Source organism: Haliotis cracherodii, unplaced genomic scaffold (genome assembly GCF_022045235.1).
Source record: "Haliotis cracherodii isolate W230 unplaced genomic scaffold, xgHalCrac1.p SCAF_4, whole genome shotgun sequence".
Taxonomy (NCBI): Eukaryota; Metazoa; Mollusca; class Gastropoda; order Lepetellida; family Haliotidae; genus Haliotis; species Haliotis cracherodii.
In genome coordinates this window covers 52,292,827-52,317,911 of record NW_027266297.1, presented here as the reverse complement: position 1 = coordinate 52,317,911, position 25,085 = coordinate 52,292,827, and the positions used below count along the sequence as shown (strand labels likewise).

Below are 25,085 nucleotides of genomic sequence, written 5' to 3'. Positions count from 1 at the left end.
CGTCGTCATGGCAATGTGACCCTGAACTGTGCAGTGTTCATATCCTTGCATAATAGTGAACTGACGTCCAAAAGAAACTTTACCAACTGAAAATATAAATTTCAGACAAAGTATAATTTTTTTTCCGATGAAGTCTATCTCAAACACATAACCTAAATACAACAATAGTGTATGCAGAAAATGTTAATCGTCTGTTATATGTGTGCGTGATAACACGCGAAAAAGTGAAAAACACGTGCACCACGGACAACTGCAAATGCACGTGCGGGTAAGGGTATAAAACGATTGCAACGGCAAGTTAGACATCCACAGTGATAAAAGAAAACACACAAAAGAAGTACCACGACTCACAGTCGAACAACGTGAACGAGCCTTGGGTATGGTACAGATGGGAGCCACCCACGCCCATATTGCACGAACCTTCGGTTGCTCCCGTGTTGCCGTTACCAACTTGATGCAACGTTACAGACAGACAGGGCGGACCATACTCTCCAGCCAACCGGCAAGAACTGATCTTGGCCCTCCAAGACGAATGGCGTCAAATCCCACGTGACCTCATCTGACGACTTTTTCTGTGCGTCGAAGAGTTTTTGTGTGTATTGAGGCATTTGGTGGTCACACACGCTACTAATGACTTGTTATTGAACGTGAGCGATTGTTTATGTACTCTGCCTATTGTCCATGATTCTGAAAGCTCGAGTTTTGTACCACACCCAACTTTGGGGGGCTCTGACGTCATTCTCGGTTGCGGTATGATTGTCATTTTCAGTGTTGATTATGTTGATATATTGATCTTCTCAATACACTTTACTTCATGCATGTATGTTTTGTTGTTTTTGAGCAAGAGTGATTTCAAACTCTGGTAAAGTTTCTTTTGGACGTCAGTTTATTTAGATTAGTCACGATGACGTTTTGAACAGCTATTCCAACTTCTGCATCGTCATACTGTTTGCATAATACTCTATCAGATTACTCACGATACTGGAATAAAATGTCTACTATTCCAACTTATGTGTTTTGTTCTCACTCGTGTGTCCATATACTTAGTAATTACACTGTTAAATCCATCTGCCTGTGCAAGAGCAGAGAAGGGGACGAGTAGAGGTTACAGGCTGCTAGAGTTGAGACGGAGACGAGGGGTATAGACTGCAAGAGCTGAGAAGGGGACGAGTAGAGGTTACAGGCTGCTAGAGTTGAGACGGGGACAAGGGGTATAGACTACAAGAGTTGAGAAGGGGACGAGTAGAGGTTACAGGCTGCTAGAGTTGAGACGGGGGCGAGGGGTATAGACTACAAGAGCTGAGAAGGGGACGAGTAGAGGTTACAGGCTGCTAGAGTTGAGAAGGGGACGAGTAGAGGTTACAGGCTGCTAGAGAAGGAGGAGGAGAAATGAGTGTAACGTCGCGTCCAAGATTATTGCACTTACACAGCGACGTGCATACACTGTGTGTGTGGTTGCTTGTACTAGTCCGGACTGATGCCAATTTATAGTGCTAGCCAACTGAGATACCTGGCCGCAGTTTAACACGAATACCCCACTCAGACACAGTAAACTGACTCCGAGCGGAGTCCTTGTTTACCCTTTAATGCCGAGCGCCAGACAGGGTAACAACACGTGCCATCTTTTAACGTCTTTTAAAAGGATCGAACCCCTGACCTTTTGCTCTCCCGGCAGGGGTACAGGCTGTTAGAGCTGAGAAGGGCGAAGAAAATGGGGTTGATTGTTTTCTGAAAATATGCTCTGGGTTCGGTAACAGAGACTACACTTTTCCCAGTTGTGGCTACACAATGTCCAAGCAGAAGGCGATATTGGTTATTAATAATGTTTTTGTGACTATTTAATTTTTTACATAACATAGGCCTTCTATGTGTGCCCATGATAAAAAAAATGTATATCAATTTCTGGTTTTATTAAAAATCCAGTAATCTTGTTTGTTTTCACGTCAGCCGTGTGAAGCTTTTAGTATAAACCGGTCACCGTAGTTTTTGTATAAACCAGATAACAGTTCCGCTTCCGAGTAGGCCACACGAACATCGGAGAACCGTCTTCAGAAAGTTAAAAACAAGATGCAAAGTGACATTCAAGGTATCATTAGTTGCCCCGATCTCAACAAGTGTGCTCTTACTACCGATAGAAGTTTGCTCATACATTTTCAGTTGCGCGGTTCACACAGTTATACATAGTCTAAGTGTTGAATGCTGAAATCAAGAATGAACAGATAGAATCATGGACGCTACCCTGAATAAAATATTATAGTGGGCTGTAGACAAAACGGGCTCATGTCAGAACCGCCTCAAAAGTCAAAATGGCCACAAACCCATAGTCAAAACAGCCACAACAATAAAAAGTCATAAAGTCCACATGTAAAAAGTCAAATAATAAATGAAATCAACAAAAAATGAATACCTAATGTGAGTACATGTTAGATGTTGTTACAATGTAATCTCTTCCAGTAGAGCTCCGTTGTTGTTTAAACCAATCTCATTAAATTACTTTGATCTCTGTACTGACCAGTGTATAGAATCTAGTATGATTCTATATTATCACAGGCTCTATATAATCTTTCTAACATTGTCTAATGCAAATCTAAGCATGGTAGTCCAACACTTGATCGAATACAGGACCTGTTGCGGTATGTCACAGCCACTTGTAAGTATGTACCTATTTTATGATAGTTTCTGTGATGTTTTTGAAGTGGAATTGCCCCTACCTCCATTCAAAATTTATTTGAAAAGAACCCATTTGTTAGGACGAAGTCTCTGGACCCAGCCTAGGTCTTAATTATGCATACTGAGTATACTGAGTATGTACAATCCCAAACAGGTAGTGATATAAGCCACAAAATCCACATGTATCACACCACAAAGTAGCCATACCGTGATAATAGAGAGTTGCCCACCCTTGAGTCGCTAATGACAGGTACTTTGTTTACCAAACTCGGTAAAGAAAATCAGCATTGGTCAATCCTGATTGATGTGTCATAAAAGTTGACCAAAGAACATGAAACATTTTGTGTATGACATATTTAATTGGTCTGTAAGCGTGTGCCATTTCAATCCTTTATAAATAAACTACCGCGATGATATAGCCTACCAATCTGTTGTGAAAATATGAAAATATTCTGATGGAATAAGGAACACTTATTTTTAGACAGTAAAATGATGTGCTATCATGCATTCCCAGCCTGGTGGGAAACAACACTCTCAACATTTGATTCCGACAAGTGTAGTGCTGAACGGGATGTACATGGTACCTGTTAAGTACTGTTGTTAATTGTTATATATATACAATATGTATAACACAAATTATGTGACAATGATTAAGTTCGTCGTCAATATTTTCATTGTGGCCGTTGTGACTTTTTTGGGATGGCTGTTATGACTGTGGGTTCTAGCCATTTTGACTTTTGTCTGTGGCCAGTTTGACTTTACCTTTTTGCAGCCGTTTTGACCCGCTCGCAAAATACTAGTATTTAGTGTCTATAATCATGAGACCCATGAAGATTTCAGGGTAGAATAGGTCTTCAGCACCCTCATGCATGCCGTAAAAGGTTTCTATGCTTGTCGTAAAAGGCATCTAACGGGATCGGGTGGTCAGACTCGTTGGCTTGGTTAATGCATGTCATCGATCCCAAATGCATGGATCAAAGCTCATGATATTAATCACTGGATTGTCTCGTCCAGTTTCAATTATTTACAGACCACCATCATATAGCTGGAATATTGCTGACTGTGTGCGGTGTTAAACAACCAACCAACCAACCAATCATGATGATAGAAAGAGAAACTGGATCACATGAAAATACATGACGGCAACAATGCAGTTTACTGGGTGCAGCTTATATACTGCTCATTGGCACAGGCAGCTGCACTCAGTCGCTTAACAGGTCTTGCGTGCCTCTTTGATCCCCAGGGTTAGTTGTGTTTGGTTAGGTTACCCCCAGTTCTGTCGTGAGCCATTGGATCCCCTTTCCGAACAAGCATTAGGGTTATGCATCCCTTTACCATGTTTACGCTCCAGTGGGTAAGTTGTGAGGAAGGGTATGGATTATCTATATCTTTTAACAAATTAATCCAATAGACCTACAATTTTAGGAAAATCTGTACCATGTGTACAATTGTTATCAAGTTTCGAGTTTTGCTGAGAAAATGGCTATTGCACATTAGGGCAACAACCATTTGGTAAATGAGCACTAGGTTTTTGTGATAGTGCCTGTAGTGCTTTGGTAAAGTGTTGGCTCATTACCCTTGCATAGCTTTCAACATGACCTCGAAATCTCCACATGGTGCTAATTAAAATCCGAAGAAAGTGTACTACTCCCACTAAACTGGTGGTTTCATATGCCTTATGATGTTTCATATACTTGTTTCATATTCCTGGGTCATACAGTGTCCTATTTCTGCATAAGACAATGTTACAAATGGATTTAAATCCATCTAGGACAGGAGTGTCCGTTAGCACCTGACAATAAATGTTAACATGGTTAGTTTTAGGAGAATATACCTTGTGGTTCACATAATAGTAGGATTAGACATACGCAAAAAAACAACCCAGTACCTCTCATTCCTATGTGGAAGTGGATACATGAGAATTGCACTTTTTGGGCACACTGCTTAGTATTACAATTAGCATCTAAGGCTAAGCTAGGCTAATGAGTTAATTAGCCAACACTTTTGTACTTTACCATAAGACCACAGGCACTATGACAAATACTTTGTGCTCATTTACCAAGTGAACAGCACCTGATTGTTACCCTTCATGTACATGCACAGTAGCCATTGTCTCTGCAACACTCAAAATTTGGTAAGAATATACAGATTTTCCTCAAATTACATTTGATTAATTAGTTAAGATAGATATCTAAGATAGATATCTAACCCATACCCTAACTCACAATTGACACTACGGCTCATAAAGGGGTGCCTATTAATCCCTAAGGATTGCACAGGGGTGTTTGATTGTCATTGGTGCCAAACCTATGGATTGTGAAGGGGTGTGCGGGTGTTACAAAATACCATTGCCAGATGCCCATGCCAAGTAAGGTTTAGATGTCGGGTGAGTAATATATACTGAGCTGCAAAAGAAACGTCACCATGGATAGATATATGAGAAACCTTATTTGTCCAAACACTGAAAACAATCCTTTGAGACATATTAAAAAGATGAAACTTGGCAAAACTGATCATCAAGATTGAAATTATAGTGTCAAATGTTCTTAAAGTGAAACACAACACTAGTCTCTGAGAAAATGGCATCACAAGTCAGTATCTCGTGTGTCTGCCATATGCATTGATGACTGCCATGCAACGTCAATACATGGAATGGATGAGGCGGTTGATGAAGGCCATAGGCACTTGAGCCCACACTCTGAGGAACGCCTGACGCAGTTCAGCTGCAGTCGTCGGCCTTGGTTGGACGTCATTCAGTCGTCTTTGAATCTCGTCCCACAGGTGCTCAATGGGATTTAAATAGGGACTGATGCTATTCTGATGGAGGAAGTCTCTTGTTGCTCTTGCAGTGTGGGCATGGGTGTTATCATGCTGAAACTCATGGTTGCGGTGACATGCCAAATGAGATATAGCGTGTGGTCTCAAGACTTCATCAATGTACCGAGCTGCTGTGACACCATTGCCTCTCCCTAGACCGATGTTCTGGAAGACCACAGGGCCGACCCTCTGTGCAAGACCAATACCACCCCACACCATGATGCTCGGACCATCCCTCGAGTCTCTCTCAACAACACGTCTGATGATCATGACGTCGGGTGGTGACCCTTGGTCTTCCACTACGTGGTCGGTCATCTGTACTTTGGTGGTCTGGTACCGTTGCTGGAGCCTGTATATGGTCCTTACGTGGACTTGAAATGCATTGGCTACTTGCTGGGCGGTTTGTCCAGCTTGCAATCATCCAAGGGCTTGGTGTCGCTGATTTCTTGTCAGTCTTGGCATGTAATTCAATAACGAACGAATGTTTTCTGATTTGGGTGGCTTTTTATAGGACAAGAAATGGGGGAACGCATGTGCATTTCAATTTGCACGGAAATCACGTGTATCGGGTTACCATGGCCGTTGCCGTGATGCGTTTGAGTGATCGGTTTTATTGTCATCTGCTTTGTTTTTTTTTATCAAATTTAATTTTTATGACAAGGTAGTGTTAAATTTTAGAAACTTTGACTAAAAATACCCAGATATCTAAATGACAACTTTTCATGCAATGTTACTTGGGGTGACGTTTCTTTTGTGGTTAAGTATACGTTTTCAAGCATGCCCGTGGACAAGTAGAGCACACAAAATGAACTGAGTCAAGTTTCACGAGAATGTAATAATTCATTGGCTAATTTGCATACAGTTTCACTAGTTAACCAAGGGAATTAATACAGTTCGATGTCAGGCAGATCAACAACGGGAACCTGGCTTGTTTCATTGATAAATAGTAGTAACACTTCCATGTATGGCACATGATTCTTGGAAATTGTATGACTAACAGTTGACTACATTTCTTGGAATTTGTAATGCGAGGTAGGTCTAGCGCCAACTTTTGTAACTTGGTTTGGCCTAGTTTTGATGAAATATTTTAATGAATACACCAGTCACCATCGAGGCTCACATGTGTGGCTCTTGATTGCGAAAACATTGTTGATACATAAGTCAAACTACAACAAATATGACTTTTAATGAGTCGAAGTGTGGCATTTATGATATATGTATCCATTCTCTGGCAACTCAAGGCGTCAATCTGACCATGGCTGCTGTAAATAACGGTGAGTTGGTCAATCTACTGATCACTTCAAACATGATTTCGCAGAAATGAATGTAAACAAATTTTGAATAAAATAAATAAAATGTATTACAAACATAAGTCCAGATATACAATGAACACATTTTTAAAACCAGATAGTATGATAATGGGATTAAATTGCGGGCTTCAGTTTGACTGGTATTTCCTGTTTTACATGCTCGTGGTGATCAACTGATAATGTTTTTTGAGATAGGGAAAAACATCATGTCAGTGTAAAACTTGAGTTTATTAATTAAGTAAGTAAATTTTGGGAGCCATGCGCTACCGTGCGCTATAACAGACTTAGCGCCATAATGAGGGGTGCAATTGAGGGAATACTGTACCTCTGGTTCTCAGTTCTGTAGATGTAACATTTTACTGAGTTTATTAGCTTGATTTTGGGGAAGTACATTTTAAAATAGGGCAAGTAAGAATGTTGGTCATATTTGGCCTTAGTCAAGGGGTGCTTGATCAGAGAGAGAATCCAAGGGCTATGGGTAGAGGTTTTATTACTATTAGTAACATATTTTAAAACAAAACTTGGCTCCAATTTTAATAAATTCATGTAATATTTTTATGTAAGATTGTTAAAAACAAATATATTTAATATGACTTTGTGGTGCTTAATGCTAAGGTAGGATGATAACACATTAGAAGAGAACTCTTATTATGTTGTATCTTGATTCCATGTTTAGTCTGCCCAGCACTTGTGTATTGACACAATGTGACTATCACTTCATGCATGCTGACTTAAGCCAGTTTGTAAATCTTGTTGTGAAACTTGAGTGTGTTTGTTTTTGGGGCACTTGAAACAATGTTTCAGTTTTCAGTAATTGTCAGATACAGTCCCACACTTGAGACACTTTCAAAGAAACCAACAGGCATGGTGCTGACAAACCAAGGCTTGTAATCAGTGTGAATCTATGACTCAAACCCCACACGATCATGGTATGAACATTAAACATTGGGAGAATACAATGTCATGGCTTTTAACAATCTCAGAAATGGGTACTTAATACTAGTTATCCATCATGTCCATAGCCTTCTATTTGTTATGAAGTGAGCAGCGCAGCGTACAATGGCAGTTATCGTATTTAACAAAGTGTTATTTCTACAAAACTAGTTAGTAAATGTAATTTTCCCACGCACTAATTGTACTGGGGGCGGTCGGGTAGCCTAGTGGTTAAAGCGTTCGTTCGTCATGCCGAAGACCCGGGTTCGATTCCCGACATGGGCACAATGTGTGAAGCCCATTTCTGGTGTCCCCCGCCGTGATATTGCTGGAATAGTGCTAAAAGCGGCGTAAAACCATACTCACACACACACACACACACACTAATTGTACTGGGGTAGATACCATTTGGCATATCCAACTAGTCCACAGCTCATTTCAGACTAGTGGTTTCAGTAAAATAACTAGAGTTTTGGAGAAGGCAACTAGTCACTATATTTTCACTTGTTTTGACTAGTGGCCGTGACACTCTGCTGTACCATTGCAGGTTATCTGATTCATCGAAAGACACTTGCCAAGGGATCATGTGCATCACATTAGTTATGAAGTGCTTTCTTCATAGTCTTTGTTGTTACATTCATATTATCAGCCAAGATTAATATGAGATTTGCCATGATAAATTATTAATTAAATTTTATCCCTATCTATCTGCTTCACTACCAAACAAATCACTTGACATCAGTCACATGACAACACACGACACATGAAATCCCTAACATGTCTTTTATTTGTAGTTACATATTTTTTATGTTTCCTCGTAAGAAATTTTGTTCGTCCTGTACAGAAATCAGTCCCCCTTCAAAAACGAGCAGAAATGAAAAGAGTTTTCATCTTTTGCACTCAACGTGTTTGCAACACCTGGTTGGCAGCTGGTGCAGTCCGACGGATGAGTACAACTGTACATAGAAGAGGAAGATGGACATATATACTGCTGATGATATAGCATTTATAGTCACAACTCTTTGTGTTGCAGGGTTGATTGCTAAGTTCACCAACAAGACCAATGAAGGTGTGCGGCCAGCTTGTCAACGGTGTGGCTATGGTAAGTGTGTCCTCAACCAAATGTCTGTTAGATCTCACCCCAGGTGTCAACTAGATCTCCCCCAAGTGTCAACTGGTCCTCACTCCTGGTGTCAACTAGTCCTTACCCCTGGTGTGAAGTACTCCTCACTCATGGTGTCAACTCGTCCTCACTCCTGGTGTCAACTAGGCTTTGCCCCAGGGGTCAACTAGTCCTCACCCCAGATGTCAACTAGTCATCACTCCTGGTGTCAACTAATCCTCAGCCCTGGTGTCAACTAGTCCTCAGCCCTGGTGTCAACTAGTCCTCATCCCTGGTGACAACTAGTCCTCAGCCCTGGTGTCAACTAGTCCTCACTCCTGGTGACAACTAGTCCTCACCCCAGATGTCAACTAGTCATCACTCCTGGTGTCAACTAATCCTCAGCCCTGGTGTCAACTAATCCTCATCCCTGGTGTCAACTAGTCCTCACTCCTGGTGTCAACTAGTCCTCATCCCTGGTGCCAACTAATCATCACTCCTGGTGACAACTAGTCCTCACTCCTGGTGTCAACTAGTCCTCACTCCTGGTGACAACTAGTCCTCAGCCCTGGTGTCAACTAGTCCTCACTCCTGGTGTCAAATAGGCCTTGCCCCAGGTGTCAACTAGTCCTCACCCCAGATGTCAACTAGTCATCACTCCTGGTGTCAACTAGTCCTCACCCCTGGTGTGAACTAGTCCTCATTTCTGGTGTCAACTAGTCCTCACTCCTGGTGTCAACTAGGCCTTGCCCCAGGGGTCAACTAGTCCTCACCCCAGATGTCAACTAGTCATCACTCCTGGTGTCAACTAGTCCTCACCCCTGGTGTGTAGTAGTCCTCACCCATGGTGCCAACTCGTCCTCACCCATGGTGTCAACTCGGCCTCACCCATGGTGTCAACTAGTCCTCACCCCTGGTGTCAACTAGTCCTCACTCCTGGTGTCAACTCGTCCTCACCCATGGTGTCAACTAGTCCTCACCCCAGGTGTCAACTAGTCCTCACCCCTGGTGTCAACTAGTCCTCAACCCGGGGGTCAACTAATCCTCACGCCTGGTGTCAACAAGTCCTTGCCCCTGGTGTCAACTAGTCCTCAGCCCTGGTGTCAACTAGTCCTCACCCCTTGTGTCAACTAGTCCTCACTCCTGGTGTCAACTAGTCCTCACCCATGGTGTCAACTAGTCCTCACCCATGGTGTCAACTAGTCCTCACTCCTGGTGTCAACTCGTCCTCACCCATGGTGTCAACTAGTCCTCACCCCAGGTGTCAACTAGTCCTCACCCCTGGTGTCAACTAGTCCTCAACCCTGGTGTAAACTAGTCCTCAACCCGGGGGTCAACTAATCCTCACGCCTGGTGTCAACAAGTCCTTGCCCCTGGTGTCAACTAGTCCTCAGCCCTGGTGTCAACTAGTCCTCACCCCTTGTGTCAACTAGTCCTCACTCCTGGTGTCAACTAGTCCTCACCCCTGGTGCAAACTTGATCTCACCCCAGGTGTCAACTAGTCCTCACCCCTGGTGCAAACTTGATCTCACCCCAGGTGTCAACTAGTCCTCACCCCTGGTGCAAACTTGATCTCACCCCAGGTGTCAACTAGTCCTCACTCCTGGTGTCAACTAGTCCTCACCCCCGGTGCAAACTTGATCTCACCCCAGGTGTCAACTAGTCCTCACCCCAGGTGTCAACTAGATCTCACCCCTGGTGTCAACTAGTCCGCGTCTCACGTGTGAACGTGTCCTCATCCCAGGTGTCAACTAGTCCTCACTCTTGGTGTCAACTAGTCCTCACCCCTGGTGTGTAGTAGTCCTCACCCATGGTGCCAACTCGTCCTCACCCATGGTGTCAACTCGGCCTCACCCATGGTGTCAACTAGTCCTCACCCCTGGTGTCAACTAGTCCTCACTCCTGGTGTCAACTCGTCCTCACCCATGGTGTCAACTAGTCCTCACCCCAGGTGTCAACTAGTCCTCACCCCTGGTGTCAACTAGTCCTCAACCCGGGGGTCAACTAATCCTCACGCCTGGTGTCAACAAGTCCTTGCCCCTGGTGTCAACTAGTCCTCAGCCCTGGTGTCAACTAGTCCTCACCCCTTGTGTCAACTAGTCCTCACTCCTGGTGTCAACTAGTCCTCACCCATGGTGTCAACTAGTCCTCACCCATGGTGTCAACTAGTCCTCACTCCTGGTGTCAACTCGTCCTCACCCATGGTGTCAACTAGTCCTCACCCCAGGTGTCAACTAGTCCTCACCCCTGGTGTCAACTAGTCCTCAACCCTGGTGTAAACTAGTCCTCAACCCGGGGGTCAACTAATCCTCACGCCTGGTGTCAACAAGTCCTTGCCCCTGGTGTCAACTAGTCCTCAGCCCTGGTGTCAACTAGTCCTCACCCCTTGTGTCAACTAGTCCTCACTCCTGGTGTCAACTAGTCCTCACCCCTGGTGCAAACTTGATCTCACCCCAGGTGTCAACTAGTCCTCACCCCTGGTGCAAACTTGATCTCACCCCAGGTGTCAACTAGTCCTCACCCCTGGTGCAAACTTGATCTCACCCCAGGTGTCAACTAGTCCTCACCCCAGGTGTCAACTAGTCCTCACCCCCGGTGCAAACTTGATCTCACCCCAGGTGTCAACTAGTCCTCACCCCAGGTGTCAACTAGATCTCACCCCTGGTGTCAACTAGTCCGCGTCTCACGTGTGAACGTGTCCTCATCCCAGGTGTCAACTAGTCCTCACTCTTGGTGTCAACTAGTCTTCACCCAAAGTGTCAACTTGATCTCACCCCAGGTGTCAACTAGTCCTCACCCCAGATGTCAACTAGTCCTCATTCCTGATGTCAACTTGATCTCACACCAGGTGTCAACTAGTCGTCACCCCAAGACATCTTGTACACATATTTGAATATTTCCGTCCTTGTTGGAAATGAACTGTGGAAAAGATTTCAGAATCTAAGTGGAAGTGGAAGTTTGACTAATATTTCCTTTATGAAATATATTGTTGTATAGACATTTGACTGATGACACGGCAGTTGAAAGGACACAAGCCATGACAATCTATATATTATGTTTATATAGAGTTTTAACTTTCCACCACTGGTTAATCAACCATTTCATCACAATCAACTTGACATTGTATGACATGCACACAATACACACATGAAAATAATAAAACAGTAACTATAGCTCCGAAAGTGCACAGGCTAAGATAGTTATAAACATTATCCACTCATCAACAGTTCATTCTTGGTAAATACCACAATATGGATTGTATTCTTCAGTCAAAGTCATCCAGGTCATTCAAGTATCCACCTTTCTACAAGAGTAAACTGTATTAGATTCAGATTATCATAACCTTGGTACATTCTCTTTAAAATCAGAACTTTTTTCCAATTCGAAACCTCTTGTCATTAAGATCTGACTAACAAAGGAGGTGACACCTGATAAACTTCCTGATCAGCATGGAGACATCTATGTTCCCTTCCTAGCAAGATAAGCATACTTTGCATTTTTTATTTCTGTATCTCAAAGCAAATGGGAACTGGCATTTCTGAATAGGGAAAAATCTGCCAAGTATTGGTGTCTGAATGTATTGGTGACTGAATGTGTTCATGTGTGAAACGATACAGGATTATAATATGAATAGATACAGGTAAGTATATCTCGCATATCTGATTGTCACAGAATATTATTGATGCACTGATGTATTGGTGAATCATGACATTCCTACTGACTGACCACTGTTACAGCTGGCCACTTGACCTACCAGTGCCGGAACTTCATCAAGGCTGATCCCAACAAGGACATCCTCCTGGACGTGAGCAGTACCAGCTCTGACTCCAGTGATGAAAACTTTGTGTCACCTCTCACGCAGCTCAAGAAAGCAGGTAACATTGTCTCCCCGATCACACAGTTTACATTATTTAGGGATAAGTCTTTGAGGACAATGGTGGCAATTGGCGGGACGCATTCAGATTCCAGGGTTGTCATGGTTACTCTACATGTTGTAGCAGGTGTAGTTAACTTTGTCTTTGTCAGCATGTTTTCTGTAAAACTGTATCTGAAACTGCCTACCCATTAGTATTGATTCCTTTGATTGCCAAGTAGTTGTTTGTTATAGTTGTTCATGAAGTCAAAAGTTTTTTACTGATTGAAAAAAAAAGATTCAGTACTTACTAGAGGTGTAGTGTAAATGTTTAGGTTTAACTAGACAGAGAGTGCCATCAGCCTGATCAGCCAGTGCTACACTTTAATTTAACTAGACAGAGAGTGCCATCAGCATGATCAGGCAGTACTACATTGTAATTTAAGTAGACCGAGAGTGCCATCAGCCTGATCAGCCAGTACTACATTGTAATTTAACTAGACTGAGAGTGCCATCAGCATGATCAGGCAGTACTACATTGTAATTGAACTAGACCGAGAGTGCCATCAGCCTGATCAGGCAGTACTACATTGTAATTTAACTAGACTGAGAGTGCCATCAGCATGATCAGGCAGTACTACATTGTAATTGAACTAGACCGAGAGTGCCATCAGCCTGATCAGGCAGTACTACATTGTAATTTAACTAGACTGAGAGTGCCATCAGCATGATCAGGCAGTACTACATTGTAATTGAACTAGACCGAGAGTGCCATCAGCCTGATCAGGCAGTACTGCATCGTAATTTAACTAGACTGAGAGTGCGATCAGCCTGATCAGGCAGTACTACATTGTAATTTAACTAGACCGAGAGCGTCATCAGCCTGATCAGGCAGTACTACATTGTAATTTAACTAGACCGAGAGTGCCATCAGAACTACATTTTAATACGTAGATAGTTTGATCAATCATTACATTCATGTGTTTCAGAAGAGAAGAAAACATTGAAGAAGATGAAGAAGCACAAAGTGAAAGAGAAGCATGAGAGACACAAGAAGACAAAGAAGAAGAGGTCAGTGTTTCCGCTAACCCAGCTGTGTAACAGATGATTACATTACTGTGATAATGGCGCACTTCACAGTGGAATTACAAAAAGCAATGTTTTTATACTTACCTGACACTACAGTGAGCTTTAGCTTCCCTACCTTATACAAACAGACAATACTGGAACAAAGACACAGTTTAAACAGACTACAGCCCTTGCCAAGGCATCCAAGAGTTATCCCCCTTGGCCCCCACTCCTCATATCCTTCACAGGATGACATCAGACGTAGAGGACACAGTGGCGCCAACGGTAAGGCATAGGAGGAGGACAGAGTGTGGCTGGGCCTATAGGTGTAGCGTCAGGTAAGTATAAAAACATTGCATTTAATCAGAAATGCTCATGTTTTACCTTACCTGATGCTACACAGTGCTTTATTTGACTGATGGATCAGCCCTCAGGATAGCAGAATGAAGCCAAAGAGAGACTGTATTATGAAAGATCTCTGCAGAGCCACGACTGGAAAGGGGGATGAACAGCCTCTGGCGCTGATTGCGATGTAGCTCAGACACCTGAAGATAACGTCGGAGGGCCCGAACTGGGCAGAGGACGAACTCCTTGTCATCATCAGGGCCGACGATCTCCGAGAGAGACGGGACGTGAAACTGCCTATCGGGTTGGCCAGGCAGTTGTTTTTTGGCGATAAAGTCCCAACAAAGGCCAAGGTGAACCAAACCGTGAGGACGCTGGTCGAACTGGACACGGGTCACATCCAGGTCATAAAGTTCGCTAACCCTGGCAGCTGTTGCAAGGGCAAGGAGAAAGCATGTCTTCAAGGTGGAATCTTCAAACGAGGCACAAGCATGTGGCTCATACGGAGCCCGGCGTAAATCCTGCAAAACAACATTGAGATCCCAAGCTGGGGGGCAGAACTTCTTAGTCTGGTCCTCCAGTCGAAAATCTTGGACCATTGCAAAAAGGGCTAGGGACAATGATAGCCTGGAACTTTTAGCGATTTTGAGGACAGAACTGAGCGTAGCAAGATAGGTCGCAATCATGGAACCAGCCAGGTGACAGGATTGGCAAAGGAAAACCAAAAAATCAGCCACTTGTGGAACGGTGGCCTCCACTGGAAAGATGTGCCTAGACAAGCAGAAAGCCTGGAACGACCGCCACTTGTCATCATATAGGGAGCAAGTGGAGGAACGATGAGCTCTGGAAACAGCCACCGCAGCAGGAGCTGAAAATCCTTTAGCGATCAGTGACTTCTGGAGACATGCCAAACGTGCAGACAGTAACCTTAGGGGTCTGGATGCGGTTGTCTGGTGTGAGGATTGAGCAGCAGATTTGACCACGCTGGGAGAAGCAACAGGGTTCTTCAGCGAGCTGAAGGAGCTTTGGAAACCAAAACCGGGCCGGCCAGTATGGGGCGACCAAAAGCAGATCCAGAGGACAGGTCCGGGCCTCCTTGTGAATGACGTGGGGGATCCACGTTAGGAGTCCCCAGGCGATTGCACAAGAATCGGAAGGCTTCCGGGTGGAGCATCCACTCTGTGGGGCACGGATGATCGGGTCTTGACAGGGAGTCGGCTAAGACGTTGCGACAACCTGGAATGTGACGGGCTCGTATCAGAAAAGGGAGACTGTCAGCCAGATGAAACAAGCCCCAGGAGAGAAGCAGATCGAGTCGACCCTTGCTTGCTGATGTAATACACCACCACGGAGTTGTCTGCCTCCTATGTCCACGACTGAAGTTAGTCACAACACCATAACTCTGTGGTTACGTGCTGTCATTCTTCAGGCTTATTCGATCGCAAATCTGGATCCACCGAAAGCAAATAATCCTCACAAGATCAGGGCGCTAGCCTCTACCATTACTCAGCAATTGTTCTATTAAAACAATCGTGGAAGTATGTTTTTGGAGGTCCGACACAGTTTTCGCCAGTCATTATCTTCACGAGACTCTCGAGGACGTAGAAGGTGTTCATAGTTTTGGGCCGTTGGTTCAAGCCCAGCAGGTTACCAACCCCCGATGCAAATAATGAACTCGGCCTATACAGAGCCATTCCAGTTTCCTGTGCAGTTGCTCAGATTTTACCAGTGGAAGAATATTAGATGTTTGGTTGTCTACAAGGGCGCTATGACGTCGTAAGTAAAGGTTTAGCTGGTGAGCTAGTTTTGTCTTTATTTGTTCCGATGTGCAGAGTGTAGTATATGGTATCTCTAGAGCTGGTTGAGGCCTATCTATTGTGTATGAAGAAGGGGAGGTATAAGCAGGTGCTGAGAGGGAGGTTGGTGAGAGGCAGCAGGAATGATGACTACATCACTGACTGATGCTGCTTCCTGTCCTTGGTACCTTCACCACCACCACAACCAATACCACCACCCCAGTCTGTTGCCCCACCCTGGTGTATACATGAGTGTCACTTTACCTGGGACCTGCATTCTGCTAGGGCTGGGCGCTCCACTTGGAGTCAGTGTTCTGCCTGGGACTGGTGTCTACCCAGGAATTAACATCTACATGGGAACAGCGTTCTGATCAGAAGCAAAACAGATAATCGACCATGGCGTATAGCCTGACATGTTAGAGTAAGGATGTGACAGGTGATATGGGATTAGTGAAGAGGGCACAGTCTAATCCAGATGAAATCTGGTGCTGGTTACAATAATGGACAGGACAACCCAGACAAGAGGTTAGTCACGTGATATGTTATTTAATGACAATTACAAGGAAAGTCGCTTGTGCATTTCTAGCTTTCTGACTATGCACACATTATTTGTGACTTTTGTACATTTGAGTCAAGATGAAACTTCAGTCAACTTCAGTGTATACATGATCAGATCTTATAAACCTCTAGTGACGTCACTCTATTGTCTCGCCAGGGTCTTCTTTTACCGACTAAACCTCTACTGGTAGTTTACAGGGCATTCCCAGGGTAAGCCCCGGGCTTTCTGCAAGAAATCCCGGGAGATTTTCTACTGAAAGCCTGGTTTTTGTCCCCAAAAATACCCTCTGTACCTTTCTGCATGAAAAAAACCCAACAGAACATGGCTCAACTATTTATTGATATTAGATGAAATTGAGTGTCACAGTTCGATTTAGTTTGTCTTCAGGTCATTGGTCATCTGCTCTTTTCGGATCAGCTTCTTCACGTGATGGCGAGTTCATTTTTTTCAACATACTAAGTATGTCAGAGACCGTTGCCTTTTGGTTGTCAGAAGTTCTCTTGTAATTTCGAACGGCGTCGCTCCGATGTCCTGAAACAAATTGTTCAGATTACTGAAAGTATTACACATACAGCATACAAATACACTTAAAAACTATTACAGATTCCAAAAACACCAATATTACCATATATATCATAAATAAAAAAGAGCATCTTACTGGTTTGGAAAAAATATTTCTTTGATATGTTATGACTTTTGCTGAATAACAATTTCTTATTACTGCAGGACTAAAATGTTTATCAACCTACCGGTAATTTCGCAAATCATTTGTTCATCAACGTCACCTTGATACAATCGAGTGGCTGCTGTGGCTCTCAGGGAATGGTTTATCTTCATGCCCTCAATACCGGACGTCTTGCACAGTCTTTTGACGGTAACTTGTAAGGTTATTTCACGCTCGGAGAGTGGATCTCCTAAACGGAATTTAAAGTCATCACTTTCCTTGTCTTCTTCAGCACAGGATGCCGATTCTTTAAAAACTGACTGCGTCAGAAATATATCGTTGTTGTCTGCGTCCATCCTCTTCAGTGGAATTCATTCGACTGGCTTGAACCACATGCGCTCATTGTTACAACGGGCCTGAATCACGTGCGTCACGTGCAGCGCGCGGATGTACTCCCCGCGTATTGCAGTTAAACTCTCAACAGTAAATATCAATGAAGTCATGTTAATACCAATTAGTAAAATTATTTCTAATTCATATTATTTGATCAGTTCATAAGTGAGATCAAAAACTTGCCCTCGGTTTTGTTTGGGAAGTATGCCCTTTCACTCCTCCGCGGGCATACTTCCCAAACAAAACCTCGGGCGCGGTTTTGATCCTACACGTATCATACGTGTATCTAAATAGGACTCCAGGACTCCAGTAAAACAGTTCCCAGTGGAACATTTGGTAGCTAACCTTGATACCTATGGTGGGTACCAGGGTAGGGTTTGTACTAGGGTACCAGAGTAGTAAATCTGGACTTAATTCCTAGTTGTTCCATGCTGTAAATAATCCTTGTTTTTTGTGCCTTTTGCTGTCCCCGAAGAAACTGGCCATAACTTCTCAGTAAATCTGGAGGCTTTAAACTTCTTGTTCTCTTTCAGATTAAATCCTCCTTGGGGCACTTATTGCATTTTCCTTGCTCAAGAAAATCTACATGACATAGTTGTAACCATTTTCCTTAATAAAACATGTTACCACACAAAAAACTTCGTTTTTGTATGATATACGACCACCCTTATGGGGCCTCACCCCCAACAGCGCCTCACGCCAGGGGGAGCAACTCTCACCCAAATCACTTTCCTTATGTCATGTGTAAGAGACAGACGTGTTGATTTTTCACACAAGACAAAAATAAGAGAAATCTATCGTTCCACAAGAACCATGGCTGACCAAACTGTATGTATGGTACATTTCTTTCATTGCAAAGGCGTAATACCTCGCATTGTGAAGTTATAGAGTTGTAATTATACGCCACGTGCATGGTACCTTTGAATTCAAATGGCCGTAATGGCGTCCATATTGTAGTTCCACGGGCTGATACATGTAACACCAAGGCCATTAAGAAACGGCTTGGGGTTATGTTATATCATACAGCATTGGTCTACATTTTTTTCCTTTACAAAACCCAAGGTGGTGTGTTAATTCATAAACTACACTTACCTTTTTTATGGGTTTTACACCTTAGCGCGTAACACGCCCCTTTGGTGTGATAATTATACTACGACATTGGCTATTAGTATCGCGTTACAAATCGCATTCTACATTACGCCTTTGCTTCTAGTTTCACAATTTATGCACATATCTTTCCGATCTTTATATCGCACTGATACACGTTATTACCCTTCCAGCCCACCTCAGAAATTATGGTCTTGTTTACAAGACCTTCTAACTGTGTACGGGTTGTTCTAAGACAGGCACGAACGCTGCCTAACATTGCCTTTAACCCCTGGGGCCCCCAAAAAGAGACAAGTTGACTTGTTCCACTTTAAAGAGGTCTATTAAAGGCGGTGGTAGATATCAGATCTACTAAGACATCCCCCCTCCCCATCTAAAAAGGTTAAAAAAAGCTGCTGAGATTGTCTCCCCCGCTCCCTCTCCGGGGGCCGGGGGCCGGGGGCCGGGGGAGAAGGCTCGAGGGTCCCCGTAGTAAGCACTGCACCCTCTCCTGCACTGTCTTTGGCAGACTTTTCTGCGTTACTTAAGTCGCCGATGGTGTCGATGATAGAGGAGGTGAAGTCTCGGCTCCGGCAGGAGCTACGGGCTTAGCCTTCCCCTTTGTTGGCGCCAGACAGAATCTAGTCTTCCTAGTGGCTAATTTCAACACGGTGAGAGGACGTGTATCTCTGTCACAAGATATCAAGTCCCTTAAGCGCAAGTCACACTGCTCGTACATGGCCCCAGTTACTGGACAACATGGCGGTGACAGTGGATTTGGTCTGGCGGGTGCGCTTTAGAATGAGTCCCATTCAACAAGCACTCCGTCGACTTTGGGCGAACTCGGAAGATCTCGTGACTGTGCTCGAGACTCCGTAGTGGCTCATTACACACCTCCAGTGTGGGACCGAGGTCGGGAATCTGTCTCGGGTACTTCCCCTGGACACTCCCGTTCCGTCTCTCTCAGTTCAAACAGACGCGTCACTCTCCGGCTGGGGAGGCGTTCTGAATGATCACACTGCCTCCGGACTATGGTCCCAGCCAGAGATCAAACTGCATATCAATGTGCTAGAACTGAGAGCGGTCAGGTTGGTGTTCCAACGCTTCCCGGATCTGCTTCGTGGCCAAGTGGTTCGTCTAGAGATGGACAACCAAACGGCGATGACTTACATCCGGAAGCGAGGGGGAACGGCTTCTCCGTCGCTTCGACGAAAGACGTGGCAGTTCCTACTTTAGTGCGACACTCACGATATCAGGGTGCTACCTGTTTATCTCCCGGGGGTGGACAACGTCCGTGCGGACGCTCTGACTTGCCGGATCCTCGCTCCTCACGAGTGGAGGCTTGACCCGGGGATATTCGGGATTTTCTCCCTGTTATACAGGCCGTTACAGGTGGATCTGTTTGCGTCTGGGGTAAATCACCAGACACCAACCTTCTGCTCCTGAGTCCACGACCCGAGGTCGGTGGCACCAGACGCCTTCCAGCTAGATTGGACAGACAGTTCTGTGGGCATTTCCCCCAGTACCTCTGATTTCCAAGGTCCTGTCTCAGCTAGGCACTCAGCCTGTGCGACTGATTGTGCTCCTGGCACCTCTTTAGTCGGCGCAGAGTGGGTTTCCAGTAATACTCAGGTTTCTGGCTCAGCCTCCTGTTATATTACCTTTACGACCGGACCTCCTATCCCAGAACGGGGCCCTCCACCCGAATCCCAGGATTCAATGGGTGGCTTGGCCACTGTCAGGAATCGCCTCCAGAAGAGCGGACACAATACTGGCTTTGCGGAGGGATTTGACAAACGTTCAGTACGATAGATAGGCCTGCTATGCGCCCTGGTGTGTCGATAGAGGGATTGCAGATCTTTTTTCTGCAGATCTCGTATCCGTGCTTGAGTTTCTCCAGTCGCGACTATATGACGGCCTGGCCGCATCAACAGTCCGAGGGTACAGCTATCGCAGCTTTTCACTTCCCTGTCGACGGGGCACTTCTGGGTGCACACCCATTAGTGCAGCGCTTTTTAGCAGATGTGGACAGGATCCGACCGCCTCTCCGGCGGATCAATGCCCCTTGGGACTTGTCAGTCATTCTCAATTGGCGTTCCTTGTGGTGGTAACGTCCGGCAGACGGGTAGGCGACATTCGTGTTATGTCAGCCGATCCCGAAATTACTGTCTTCCATGCGGTCGATAAATATCACCGGGACAGAGTCAGTTTTCGACTACCGGACTCTTACCGTCCTGGGGTCGCACACGATTCCACGTGAACGACTCCTATTGAGCTACCTGCTCTTTCACAGCCTTCCTCGTCGGGGACCACTGCAAGACATGCTCATGTCTTGGATGTCCGCACAACTCAAGGCCTATATCAACAGAAATATGGGTGTCCGTAAGGATAACCAACTATTTTGCTGTTACGGCGGAAGGAAGGTTGGCTCACCTGCGAGTAAACAATCTATCTCGAGGTGGATAGTTTCAACCATTTGTACAGCGTATACGCTTACAGACAGGGACCCCCCTACCAGGTTTAAGGCTCATTAGGTTAGAGCAGTGGCTGCGTCAAAAGCGTACGCCGCGGCTCTGCCCATTGAGCAGATCTGCTCCGCGGCTATTTGGAGCCAGCCGAGCACGATTCATCAAACCTTACCAACTCGACAAACACTCAAGCGAGCATACTCGGTTTGGTCAGTCAGTTCTCCGAACTGGGCAAAGTTCTAATCTCTAGCCGATTGAGCATTCGAGATTTTAGACAGTCCTCCGGTTATACTTCTCAGTAATGGTCCGGATTTTATCTTCTGCGGTCGATAAATATCAGTCCTTACTACTCGATAATACTCGTATTTTGCGCACGCACTCCTTCGATCCTCGGGGACCCTCTGGCCTAGCTCAGCGCTGGTTATAGTCTCTCGTGATCTACGCCCCTATATCACTTGTTCAAAAAAAGTGTGGGGGTGTGGGAGGTGTTTCGAGTTCTCAACTTATGACAAGCCGCAAAAACAGGCTTTATCATAATATATGGTCGACCACAGCCTGTCTCTAGCCCCTGCCTTTCGACAGTGGTGCCTCACGATAAGGTTGGTTCCATTTATTGAACTCAATTTTTTATTCTGTTGAATAATCAAATACGATGTATTTATTTACGCCTGTTGCTGACGGATGCCACTTCCTAGATTATCTTTGGGAGTCTGTCTTGATGCAATAAGTGCCCCAAGGAGGATTTAATCTGAAATAGAATTTTACAAACCTGTAGAGGTTTTGAATTCTCTGATGAAATCCTCCTTGGGGCACGGCCACCCACCTCCCCACATTCCGTCAGCATTTGACATATGGAAAGTGATTTGGCTGAGAGTTGCTCCCCATGGCGTGAGGCAACGTTGGGGGTGAGGCCCCATAAGGGTGGTCGTATATCATACAAAAACGAAGTTTTTTGTGTGGTAACATGTTTTATTAAGGAAAATGGTTACAACTATGTCATGTAGATTTTCTTGAGCAAGGAAAATGCAATAAGTGCCCCAAGGAGGATTTCATCAGAGAATTCATAACCTCTACAGGTTTGTAAAAGTTTTGGGAGACCCAAAGTGTTTCCACTCCATCTACAGTGATGGGTCCAGGTCTCAGTACTTGTCATGTCATGTCATGTCATGTCATGTCATACCTGGCTATGATGAAATCTTCTTGGTTGTGATTAGATCTGATTAACAGATTGAGAGGTGGTGAGTGTATCATTCGTTACATCCAACAGCATTCTAAGAACCTATCAGGCACAAACCTCTTATCTCTGTAGATGTTTATAAAGGATTATTTCTATTGACCATATGAGAAGCATGTGGTCTCTGCTAACTCATGGAGTGTAATGCACCTATTGGTCCATTCAGACAGGGAGGATATATTCATTGTTTCGTCAAATGTATTTTGCAGATCCAGGTCAAGATCTCCAGTCAGATCTAAGAAGAAGAAGAGTCACAAGAAGGACAAGAAGAGACACAAACACAGGCGGGACACTCGCTCGTACACAGACACTGATTCAGATTCAGACACTGACTCAGACACTGAACCTGACTCTGAGACGCATTTTAGAAAGTCCCACAGCAAGCACAAGAAACATCATAAACACAAACATGGCAAGCATATCCGGAAGTCAGCGAGAGACAGTTCATACAGTGATTGAGTGGGTCAGCACGTCCAGGTGCTACATGCACGTCAGACTGAGTCAGTGTCTCTTGGTGCTATGTACATGTCTGATTGGGTCGGTCAAACCAGGTGATGTGTGTACACCTCTGAGTGGGTCAGTGTGACCTGGTACTGTATACACCTCTGACTGGGTCAGTGTGTCCAGGTGCTGCGTGTACATCTCTGACTGGGTCAGTGTGACCTGGTACTGTGTACACCTCTGAGTGGGTCAGTGTGACCTGGTACTGTATACACCTCTGACTGGGTCATTGTGTCCAGGTGATGCGTGTACATCTCTGGGGCCTACTTGTCCTACTTGTTACCTAGTTGTTGGAGGACCAAGGAGAAATACTGCAGTGAGAGTGGAGATTATTAACATAAAATGCTTTACAATTACATTGTTTCAAGTTGCAAGGACCAATCATATGTTTTGTATTAGAAGTGATATTCACTGCCTCTGAACAATAATGTATGTCTGTCATGTTAATGTGGTGGGAATTGTAAAACATGTTGCTGGCTTTTTCACCAATTATTTCTAATCACATCTGTGACATGAATGAAGCCTTATGAAGACCAGGGTCTCAGCACTCCTCCCTGTATCAGATAGGCTCACTCAGATGTTACATCTCAGTTATTCACTGTATTGTTGCTGAGCATATTTTCTGGTGCATCACCCTGCGAATTTTGTCAGATTTATCTGAAGCGAACCAAAGGTTGTAGTGAGCCTCATGGCATGTTGTCCATACATTTGTCTTGTAGTAAACATTTCCCTTTACATCTCCTCTAGAACCCAGAAGCCTATGAAGATGAAACTTTTTGCAGGAGATGTAACATGAATTTATCATTTTTGCCCTTTATTATGGTTGGCCCAGTCGTCTAGGGGTATTCAACTCTCTGTGCAGAGTTGTGTCCTTCAGTTGAGCCAGAAACTTAAGCTCATGGGTTGAAATCCTAGTTGGCCCTTATTAAATTTCTGGGTATGCCAGCAGCATACCCATGCTCATGGGTTTCATCAAAGAGGTTGCAAGACCTGTATCACATTCCTCCAACATCAAGCGGACGTACTGTGATAGACATTAAATACTGTTCAGAGCAACATTAAGCCAAACTCTCCCGCTAATAGGTTTTGGTACCCTGGGATTTTTATTTTTATGGCATATTATTGTGAAGTATTTATGCTATTTTGTTGTATTGAAAGTACTCTTGATTATCATGGTTATTTTAGACCTAGTTTTACAGATATTCCATGAAACCTTTTAGTGAGCTGCAGAGCCTTGAGGCTCTATGTTGTTTGGCTCCAATGTCTGTTTTCCCAAGTATTGGCCGGGACTCTTTCTTGGGGAAGATTTAACTTTCAGATTATGTTTTCCTGAAAGTGACAGGAAATCTTTGCATGATATTGGCTGGCATAACTAGCAGGATCTATACAAGAAACATTCAGTGAAGGAACATGTTTGTACAATCACTTTCCATGTGTGCTGTTGTAATGTTCTCATGTTAAGTGTTATTTTTGCATTTTAGTTTCATTTTATGATAACATGTCATATATCTGCCAAGGTTTTAATATGATTTTAGTCAAAACTGTTGATTACAACAGAAATTAATTTTGCCACTTTTTTGACATTTTTCCATGTTACACTTACAGCTTTTAAATAGAAAATTATGTTTTATATGAAATGTGATTGCATCTCTTATCAAATAAACATTTGTCACATATAAACTTGATATTTGTTGTCCTTGCAAAGTTTACAGTGGAAGGATTACAGGGATAAATAGTCAAAAGGTAACATGGTGTATTTAGAACATGGTTTGAGAACATACGGGTCCACTTGCACAAAATGATCTTAGTGCTACAACAATCATAACTCCCTCACACTAACATTGACTTAAGATAGTCCTAGCGCTATGATTGCTTTGTGAACGTGGGCCCAGGAATGCTTTGTATCTAGTTGTTGATATCAGACATCCATTGAAACAGCAGGGTGGATCTTCCTTCAACCTAAGGCCTTCGATGGGTTGGTGGTCAATACAAAGTGAAAAAATAACATCTCAGAATTTTGATAAGCAGCATTTGTGAAATTTTGGGTTAGCTGATATGTTAACCAAGTAAGGAAAATAAACACACCTTAGTGTGTCTCTCACCAATACTCATAACATATTGGTTGAAACCTTCGCTTCTCATATTGAAGACCATGGTTTGATTTCCAAATGGGTACAATGTGTGAAGTTCATTTCCAATGTCATGTGGTGCAAATTTGTTGGAATATTGCTAAAAACAACATAAAAGCTTACTTACTACCAAACAATAGCCTTGCTGTCATGCTGG

The 25,085-nt window shown here is 44.1% G+C and overlaps 2 protein-coding genes across 2 annotated transcripts; one reads left to right on the top strand and one right to left on the bottom strand.

Moving 5' to 3' along the window:
* Positions 1-2,000: 2,000 nt before the first annotated feature.
* On the top strand, positions 2,001-24,400 carry LOC139478764 (protein SREK1IP1-like). Its single transcript, XM_071261378.1, has 5 exons — positions 2,001-2,086; positions 8,764-8,832; positions 12,570-12,707; positions 13,675-13,756; positions 22,508-24,400. Exons 1-5 carry the CDS (start codon positions 2,068-2,070, stop codon positions 22,755-22,757), a joined length of 558 nt encoding a protein of 185 aa, XP_071117479.1. The 5' UTR covers positions 2,001-2,067; the 3' UTR covers positions 22,758-24,400.
* LOC139480124 (uncharacterized) lies at positions 16,825-17,488 on the bottom strand. The gene is made up of 2 exons (XM_071263152.1): positions 17,203-17,488; positions 16,825-16,984 (listed from the first exon to the last, which is right to left on the bottom strand). The coding sequence occupies exons 1-2, from the start codon at positions 17,471-17,473 to the stop codon at positions 16,842-16,844; spliced, it is 414 nt and encodes a 137-aa protein (XP_071119253.1). The 5' UTR covers positions 17,474-17,488; the 3' UTR covers positions 16,825-16,841.
* Positions 24,401-25,085: the final 685 nt, after the last annotated feature.

What these genes read in the sequence shown, in the direction of transcription:
- LOC139480124 (XM_071263152.1), bottom strand. Translation starts at nt 17,473, where the DNA reads ATGGACGCAGACAACAACGATATATTTCTGACGCAGTCAGTTTTTAAA. An exon ending in AATGATTTGCGAAATTACCG is followed by an intron (nt 16,985 to 17,202) that starts GTAGGTTGATAA and finishes AATTTGTTTCAG; the next exon opens with GACATCGGAGCGACGCCGTT.
- LOC139478764 (XM_071261378.1), top strand. An exon ending in TTGTCAACGGTGTGGCTATG is followed by an intron (nt 8,833 to 12,569) that starts GTAAGTGTGTCC and finishes CCACTGTTACAG; the next exon opens with CTGGCCACTTGACCTACCAG. An exon ending in CACGCAGCTCAAGAAAGCAG is followed by an intron (nt 12,708 to 13,674) that starts GTAACATTGTCT and finishes CATGTGTTTCAG; the next exon opens with AAGAGAAGAAAACATTGAAG.